The 9,893-nt window shown below is 39.7% G+C and overlaps 1 protein-coding gene across 1 annotated transcript in view; it reads right to left on the bottom strand.

Annotated features, from left to right (window-relative positions):
• LOC118326570 (complement C3-like) overlaps positions 1-8,005 on the bottom strand; it is a 34,428-nt gene extending 26,423 nt beyond the window's left edge. Inside the window, 11 exon segments of the mRNA XM_035659589.1 lie at positions 489-720; positions 1,280-1,714; positions 2,091-2,305; positions 2,473-2,575; positions 2,720-2,807; positions 2,920-3,042; positions 4,505-4,592; positions 5,127-5,221; positions 6,809-6,971; positions 7,147-7,345; positions 7,954-8,005. Coding sequence (XP_035515482.1) covers positions 489-720; positions 1,280-1,714; positions 2,091-2,305; positions 2,473-2,575; positions 2,720-2,807; positions 2,920-3,042; positions 4,505-4,592; positions 5,127-5,221; positions 6,809-6,971; positions 7,147-7,338 — 1,734 coding nt within the window. The 5' untranslated portion in view covers positions 7,339-7,345; positions 7,954-8,005.
• Between the last annotated feature and the right edge of the window lie 1,888 nt (positions 8,006-9,893).

The raw sequence follows: 9,893 nt of genomic DNA on the forward strand, positions 1-9,893 counted from the left end.
GCTGTTCATCTTGCTGCCGTGGGGTAGGGTTATCTTATATGGATGCAAATCGAGCCACCATTGTGTTGACCAGGGGAGGGGGTAAAGCGTTTTTGTAGGACTCCGCACTGCGATCCTGGCTCGCGCCAACGAACAACGTGGACGTCACAGGACACGCCGGGTAACTAATTTATTACTTGCGCTAGCGGTGGTCGCGAACATAGTTGCTTGTACTTTCTCCTGACCAGACATTCCCGGGTGGGCAACTGAGCAAAGTACCGCTTTCGCATATTTCTACGGCATAGAAGAGAAAAAGGTAAACAATGGCGGCCTCTTTTTCATAGGAAAAACAGCATTTTGCCAATATTTTAGAGACCCCCCCCCAAAATTTCACAAATCATTTTTTCAGGGGAGCTCATGTCTCATTAAGGGGGGCTGAGACCCCCCTGGCTCCCCCGTAGTTCGCACCCTGCATATAGTAATTCATCATTACATGTCAGTGACTGTACCTGGTAACGTTTGAAAAGATCATTCCAGATGTTTTCCTTGACGCTCCTGACGAATGCAGAGTCGTCTGCCTGCACTGTGTAATGTTTGCGCAGTTTCTGAAGGATGGGCAATATCTGGCCACAGGTTGGACTTTTTTCGCTGGAGACGGCAAGTGTGGATGTGTAATGCATCCTTATCAGCAGCACAAACTCCTTTGCTTTCCTGAGGTCCTCATTGCCCATTCTGGCCAGTCTGCAACATAAACAAAACAAAAAATATATATTGCATAAACAAGAAACATAACCCTTTTAATGGCTATAATCAACCAAGTTTTATATAAGTCATTTTAATTTTTTTCAAACATTAGTTACTTCTCCTTCTCCATGGGCTTTCTAAGAAGTTGGTCTATAGCTGCAGCTTGGATAGCAGGAAACTGTTCACAAAATCTCTCCATCATCAAATACAGAGTTCCATCTCGTCCTCACATCTAAAAGGAGCATGTGCTGGGGCAGCTCTGCAGGCACACACACACACACACACACATACAAACACACAAGATTATGAGATTACATTAAACAATGTAATATTACCATTACTTTATCATTTTTAAATTGATCCTAATCTGTTCATTTATATGTTACAATTTGTATGTCATTAGCTTGCAATTAAAGTATTTAAACAGTAGGCATATTACTTACTGAGGAGTTGTTGCTTTTCCTTCATGACTACTTTAGCCATGTGGGATCTGTTCATCCATACAGTCACAGAACGAATCCTTGCTGCCCAGTTGGAAACTGTATTGCAGTTGTACAGCTTCTGAGCTCCAAGGTTAAGTGGGTGCGCAAAACATGGAAACTTGATGATGTTTAGCTTTTTCACAGCTACATCCATGTTTGCTGTGTTATCCACAGTTGCTGCCACCACCTTCTCTTTCACTCCAAACTCCTCCAGGATCCCCTCAATCTCCTTGGCCACAGCTGTCCCTGTTTGAGCTTTGTACACTGCTTTGGTTTTGAGGACTTTTTCTATACTCTGGCCTTCCCTGACATAGTGCAATGTTACGGTGAGGTAGTGGTCTTGACTGAAACTAGTCCAACTATCTGCTGTGATGGCTGCATGTGTGACATGTTTCAGGTCTGTGATCAGATTGCTCTTTTCAACCCCATACCAAGCAGGAATCAGATAATTTGTTAAACTGTCTCTGTTTGGGGCATTGTATTTTGGGTTGAGAGTCTTTATCATCTCCCTACAGAAAATATATGGTAGGACTAAGAATTAATAAAATAGAACTATACTGATATAAAAACATGCAACTTTTGTGCATTCATGGAGAGTTGAAAGTTACCTTCGGCAATAATAACAGATGGTGTCCCGTTAGCTACGCTGCTGCTTGACTCACTTGTGCGCTAAACTGTATGTAATCATAACACCCGCGACAGTACCTGCAAATGAACTGTCATGCGGCTGGCCAAATGTTTCTGCATATTAGAGGTAGTTCCTCCCTTTGACGAAATGGAAACTTTACAAGTGTTGCAAGTGACCGTATTGTCGTCTTTTCGCGTGAAATATAACCAAACTTTAAAGCACTTCTGCCTCAACGCCATGTTTGCTGCGTTCTGAACCAAAACAACGCAGCGCGTGTGTGACGTCATGACGCATTTGCAACGAGCGGAACCAATAAGCGGAATCGTTAAGCAGGCAAACACTGTCTCTTACCAGTCTCCGTCAGCACACCGACAGCTACAAATAAGGAACTCCCCTCCAGGTCAGAGATGTTTTGGAAGGTCTGTATGATGTGCTCTTTCTTCAGTTTGACCTCCCCTTTACCGCTCATGATCTGATATGACATCAATTAAAAATACTTACTAAATGTAATTTTATATTTTGGAGCTGAGGTTTGTGCTTGTAAGCAAGAGAAAAAGAGTCTGAGAGAAAATAATCGAAGATGTAATGACTAATCGACTGGCTGTTAGACAGTAATGGAGGAAATGTGTATGTACTAACCTGCACTCTTTGAAGAGAGCTGGGAAGGCTCTTTTTGTGACCTTCATGCATAACCCCAAATACCCCGTAGGCTGTACCATCCACCTCTTCACCAAACAGATATCTAAAACCCCAAGGCAAAAGTTTGTTTATTTCACAGTAAGCTAAAACAGAAGTTACAAAATGATTATAGATAAAATGTAACCACAAGCTACCAATCAAATCAGATCTCTAAACTCTCTCCACAAAACAAAAACTTCATACATACGTAGCTTTGATGCTAACGGTGAACTCTTGACTGTCCACGTAGAAGAAGGGGCTCTCAAGCGTCAGCTTAACCTCAAAACTGGGCAGCACTAAAAAGTAAAATGCTTTCTATTGTGTGTCCAATCAAAAAAATAATTACAAGTGGTATCTGTTTTGATAAAAGATTAAAAGATTAACAGTTAAAGAGGCCCCCTGACTCACCATATTCTTTAACCTCAAACTCTGCAGAGTAGCTCAGCTGTGGGTTGCTGTGGAACCTGGCCACCACCTTCCACAGTCCGATACTACACACACACACACACACACACACACACACAAGAATGTCTTACACAGATACTACTAACTTGTGTTTTTAATAAGGGACAGAGAGTAAAGACTTTTGAACTTTTTACTTTGAAAGTAGATCACTTTTGTATTTTTTTTGTTTGGTGGGGAAGATTATTTTAGACTTCTCAAAACTTTACATTAAAAGACCAGTGTATGGGATTTAGAGGAATCTAGACGGCAGACTGCAACCAGCTAAAACTCCTTGACTTAACCAAGCACAAAGAAGACACTACAGTGGTCGTGAATCTTTATAACAAAAAGTGTAAAAGTGTTTGGTTTGGTAATTGTTTTTTTTTTGGGGGGATTATTAAAGTATTTCTGATTCTGATTCTGTTTGTCCATTCTGGGCTACTGTAGATAGGACCACAGGAGAGTTTCATCGGTTTAAATAATTTCTTCAGAAATTGTGTTTTTGTATTTGAGACTTCTAAATATCCTATATATATATATATATATTTGACATAGCTAGGATATTATGTAACTGAAAAGTGTCTAAAATGAATAATATCATAAATGTAACACAGACACCAGTTTCAAGTTTATTCGCAGGTTTAATGTGAAAGCATCCAGAAATACATAGTTATGTAATCAAATGAGCTATCTTGCTCATGAGAATTGTCTTTTTCGCCATGCTAGTATGTGGCTATAGAGATGGGGATGTTGGACCACAACTCAAGTCTAGACTGAAATATCACAACTATCAGATCGATTGCCATTAAATTCTGTACAAACATTTGTGCTCTCCAGAGGATGAATCCTACTGATACTGCTGATACCATAACATTAACTCTAACCCCACCATGCTGATATTAGTGGGTTTAAAATGAATTTTCTCTAAAACTATTGGATGGATTGCAATTCAATTTGGTAAAGGCATTCATGTCCTCCTCAGGCTGAAGCTTCAAGTCCAACTTTATCTAATACTTACTTCATGACTAGATTCTGGCAGGACTAATGACATTCCCATCAGCCTTGTCTGTATTTTGTGTTAACATGTTAAACAATGATGTGAAGTTAACACTGCTAAACATCATCATGCTAGCATTGTCACTGTGACCATGCTAGCATGGTGATGTTAGAATTTAGCGCAAAGAAACACAAGCCTTAGTTCAGCCTTACAGAGCCACTAGCACAGCTGTAGACTCTTAAGGGCAATCCACACCACAAACATATACTTATACTAATAACAATAACTACAAATATCCCTATTGAATTGATTTATTTCAGTAAGAAATTTTATTGTTTTTTTTTTTTTTTCTGTACAACGTACAGCAGCAACAGATCATCAATAACTTTATCAATTTTTCCATTTAGCGGTGTGGATGCTCACACCATCATTGGTCTTGGTGTGGACGTTAATCTTGTTAATGTAAAACAAGTGCATTCACCATACATTCAAAATATGGAAATTCACTTCCAAACAAAAACAAAGTGTATAAAACTTAAATAAATACTTAACTGACAATTTCAGTGAGTTTGTAATGTCCAGAGTGTATGCCTGATGTTAGGGAGACTGGATCAAGTGGTAAAATCATACCTTCAGGGGTCTAAAATAAGATACAATTCAACAACAGTTAACAGTAAAGCTCATCACTCATCTTCAGTGGATGAGGTTTTAATGTAGCACATGCAGACCCCTGGATCAATCTAAATGTACCATGAACCGGTTAATGGTCGAATTGAAACTTCATTGAGATTTTGCTGCTAACAGCGTCTCCACTCACGTGAAAGGTAAAAGGTCAACTTGAAGGGAAACTCCCTCCAAACATATTTTGGTTTATGACAGTTTATACTGACAATTGGGATATTCAGGGGTACTGTGTGTCAAGTGCTACTTAGCAAATGATAAAGAATACTAACATGCTAAACTCAGATAGCAAAAATGATAACCTTACTCACTGAAAGCTAAAGCACCACTGTGCGTAAGTATGGCATCAAAGAGCTACTAGCATGGCTGAAGATTTAGTCTTGTTTTGGTATTTCAGAGGCATGAGGAAGACAAAGGTGAAAGTATGGAAATGATGCACAAATTAAATCGTATAACATTCAAATATGTACATCTCGAAGATAAAACACAGTACCACAATCTCAATGGCAATAGAAGCATCTGTCTGAGTTTCATTATCCCTCTCCACAGGCTCCATGCTGGGCGTCACTCCAAACATCCTGTAATTAACTGAAAGACAAACATTACTTTAAGGGTTGAATGAGGGTGTATCTTCTCTGGTCATATGAGTTTTTGAGATTTTGAAAAGGGGCCCACTTTAGGGATATGCTCACTAAACGGAGTGTGTGTGTATGTGTTTGTGTGTGTGTGTCATACAATGCGTGACGAAACCTGAAATATAAAAAAACATGTGGCTGAGGCTGTTGTGATCCTTTCATTGTGAGGAAACAGTGCATTCATTTGTTCACTTACTGTATACAGCACAGTGAATGTGGGCACTGAGTGATACACAGACACTGAGTCGCTCCAGCCGGCCTCTTCGCCTCTCCCTCCCTCTCATAGACTGTATGCTCCCTCTCAATTACGTGTGGTGAAAATATACATGCTGTACATGATAGGGGACTTTCTCTCAGTTTCCAAACGATATCTATCTTTTTAATTCACTTATTTACTTATTCAGCCATCTTTCAGTTCAGTGAGTGGGACTGCAGTCTGAGCTCTGGTCAGCTCACTGGAACAAATATAAGCAATATCTGTTTTTTGACCACAATGTGATCCCTGGCTACATCTGGCCTCGCATCTTATACCAAAATCTAAAAAAGGCAACAGTTACATGATGAATCCCTTGCTTTGCAGCAAACAAGTTGCACATACTCAGGGAAAATGTAGTTAGCTGGCTCCTGTAGTTTTTATGTGTGACTTTAGTCTTTGATGTTATGATAATGAAATGAGTGGAAGTGCACCTATTGCTAATTCCAACTCTATATTCTGAGACTCAGCTAGAGTAGCTTTGCATGATCCACTCTTAAAAAGCCCTTCATGCAGCCCTTAAGTTCATCTTTTGTCTCAAACAAGCCATCTAAAAGACCACTTTCTCCTGAGTGGCCAAATTTGTTGAAGCTTGCGTAATGGCTGTCCTTTTACGGGTGTGCTCTCAACATGGCATGACAGCATCAGTAGCTTGGACAATAGCAATATGGGGCACTGATCTCGATAAATTTACTTTTTATCAAATCACAGATGAGACAAACCACCACTGGAGCAAAATGCCACCGGAGTGGAGTGTTTCTGGGGACCACGCGTTACTGATTACTATACAAAAGCACACAACTATAAATTCATTGATTTTGGGGAAACTGGATCATGTTTTATGGAGAAAATGTTGAAGTGATATACGGAGTTTCCTGATGGAAATAGCCTAGTTGTTATTAGCACTGCAGCTAACCTAGCCATCCTAATAAGTGACTCTGCCTAGACTGGGAGCACAGAGCTCCGAGGCAGTGTGTAGTACAGGAGCTTTGGACTGCCAGGAGTGCTGGTGCCTCAAGCTCCCAGTACATTAGCAGTAGTTAGTGGTTTGCTAATAACTACAAGTAAATGTCCATCAGTAAACTCCGTCAACCCCTGAGAGTTGAGGCGGAGAAGCTGCAGGAGATCAGAGGAAAATATCTAACTTTAACTCATTTTTATGGGAGTAATCATACTTTTACTTGAGTATAGATTTACAGTAGCAACCAAATTTCTTTTTATTCACTTCAGTGCCTTTTCTGTGATTTCATTTAAGTATACGTTTCCAAGAAGTGACTCTGGATACACCTTTGCTGTTGGGGGTGTAGAGGGTCTTGTCGGTCTGGATGAAGATGTACCCAGACTGGAAGGACACTAAGACAAGTTTCTCCAGTTCAACATCAGGGAACTGAGCTTTCAGGTACACGTACTGGTTCACGTTGGGCTCCTTACTGAAGCCAACAGCAGGGATCTGAAACCAGTGGTTCATGTAGAGACTCAAAGAGTTTATGAGGAGCAGGAGCAGAGTATATCATGTGCATTCATAGATAGTACATTTAAAAATATTTTTTCTTTTTGTTTGTAGTAGGCTTTATATATATTTTGCCAATAAAATAGTAACATATATTTCAGTAATTCTACATTACCTTTATTTGTCCAAAGTCCTGGAATTTATTTGCACTGGTAAGAATAACAGATGTGGATGCCAGCCTTTTGGATTTGGTTGGATAAGTCATTACGGTGATTTCGACCGTGATGTTATTATCATCAGTGCAGTCTTGACACTCCACAAAGATGTTTTCTGGCGTTCCTACCCGCAACAAGTTGGGGGCAGACATCACCTGCCTGCAGAGCAGCAAGAAAATAGAATTGTTTGTGTGTTAAAGTTTTGGTTAAACGTTTTCTCTTCTGCTCTAGCATGGACTTCATACATAATAAGTGATCTATTGATTATCTTGACTAAGATTCTGTACTGGTTCAATAACACATTTCATCATTGTTCTGGACTCTGTTTGCTGTGTCTACAAGCCTCACTGTGTAAATTCAAAGCAATATTTAGGTCAGTTTACTGGTATCATTTAAAATATACCTTGATTTTTGTAACAAAAACCATCAAAGTTTTTCCAGCCTTGTTTTTTTTTTTGTTTGTTTCCAATTATTAGATAAAAAGTCTGTTGCAAACTAAAATCAGAAATGGAAATAAAAATTGCATTGGCAATGCAAATGCTTCTCTATGTGGTAACAGCATTTCATCGAGTTCACATCTAATATTTGTGCTTCCTGCACAATACACACAAATCTTTTTGCACATTGTAGCTACCCTCTACATGCATGCAGGTAGCACATACATCTTCCTCCAGCTGACTCTGTCCTGTCTTTTTCCTTCAACCTCCTCTTTCTCTTTGAACAGACATTCAAGGAATTGTATGAAAAGCTAAGCCAGGTCAACTTACAATGGTGATCCATAAGCCAGAAAAGTCAGAGAGGAAAAGACCAGAAAGGCCAACAGGGAATCTTGAAATATTATTCAAAACCTGTTTGTTTGATCAATCTTCAGTCCTATTACAAAAGACTTTGATTGAGTGATATTCACACTGAGAAGGGGATAATAAAATATAATTGTTATGGCTGATCACCATGTGCTACCAGGGACAGAATAACATTATGGCTTGTTGATTTCAAGGGTTGGATGTTTGGTGGTCCACAGACAGTCTTCCACTGGATCAGGCCAACATGCAAAACTTTAACGTCAAAAAGCATTTGAGTTTTAACCTCTTCCAATTTGGTCGAGTCCCTGGGAGGAGGATTCTTATTTGGGGATTTGATCATGGAGGAAATGACAAAAACATGTCAAAGCTTTAAAAACTCAATGGGTGTCTACCTACCTTTGAGAGATTATTTTGCACTTTAAACATTGGAAAGCCCACTGCATAAACCTTTTGGTGGATCGTAACAAAACTTTGGTTGGATCATAATATATCGGGCTATGGATGTAATTATTCAGGGATATCAATCGCAGATGTTCCATTTTAAGATTGAGACCAGGTATTAACCAGGTTTTCCAAACGTGAGAGGTCCTTGAACATAGCATAAATATGCTAACCAGGTATGCTTTGGATATTAAAAGGGTATATCAAACAGTGGTGTGCAAGGAAACGATGGACATTTGGCAATTCAAGAACCAGGTGATTAATGTTGGCTATTTTGGGTGCCAGCCTTCCCGTAGTTAATTATTACCCATAAAAGCAGCGCAACCAGTTTCACCATTATGAAAGATGACTATTGGAGTTCAACTCAGTTGTTAACTCTTATGATCATTTTGGCCTCTGTTACAGCTTTGTGACATAAATCTTTGCAAGAACATTTTTTTTAGCAAACGGGTTTAAAAACCAATGTCTTTACTCCTTACATGTCTTTTTATACTCTGTTGGATGTTTTGCCACCCTCTGGCAACCCCTTACCAAAACTACAACCAATTTTTAGGATTTATTTATGGGACATTAAAATATATATATAATATTTTCCATATAATAAATAGTAGGGGCATGGGGCTTTGAGTGGTGATTAGCAGCTTGGATATGTCAAAGATTCAGCAAACAAAAATTGCATTTGATTGCCGCCACTAGTATTTTTTTGTACTCTCAATATCTCCCTCTGGACTCCCTTCGTTGACTTCACTTGACTTCCATTTGAAACCACATTTTTATTAATTTCTCACTGCCATTTACAGTATATGCATTCTGTAATTCACCATTTCTTTGGAAGCAGTGATATTTGACTTTTTACTGTATTCCAATCAACCATTTTGCCTATTGTAGGGCCGATGCATAAAAATTCTGTATATTGTGATTAACAGGGTGCGGCCCCAAGAGTTTTGTGTGTGTTAGTGTGTGTGTGTGGTGTGTGGTGTGTCGGTGAGAGAGGAGGGAGAGAGCAGGCAGAGTGTAAATTCTGCTAATCCCGCACTAATAATTTTCAGGGGAGGTGAAAGAAATTGCATTTTTTAAGGGATGTGTTTCATTGTCTTTGAAAACATTGGCCCTCCTGCCGGTGGTGTGCTTGTACTCAAAAACAAGCCACCGGCATCATGCCAGCGGCCCATGGAGATGATGCCAAATATTGATGTATGATGATTTTTAATAGCATTTTTTTGCAGTGTGTACATCTATTGCCACAAAGCGTGGGTCCAAGAGCGGTAGTAAAGGGCACAAGGGTTAGTTTCATATGAGTTAACTGGAGAGACAGGGACGGTTTGGCGGATGTTAAAGGTGCTAGGAGGGAGGGAGGCGTGAGGGGCTATAAAAGCGAGAGGGTGTTGCAGATTAGCTGGGGAGTCTCCATATAACAGCAGTCATTATGCGATCAGGGAAGGTTGTTCAGGACTCAGCGGCCT

Source organism: Morone saxatilis, unplaced genomic scaffold, assembly GCF_004916995.1.
Source record: "Morone saxatilis isolate NCDOM2014 unplaced genomic scaffold, NCSU_SB_2.0 Contig17, whole genome shotgun sequence".
Classification (NCBI taxonomy): Eukaryota; Metazoa; Chordata; class Actinopteri; family Moronidae; genus Morone; species Morone saxatilis.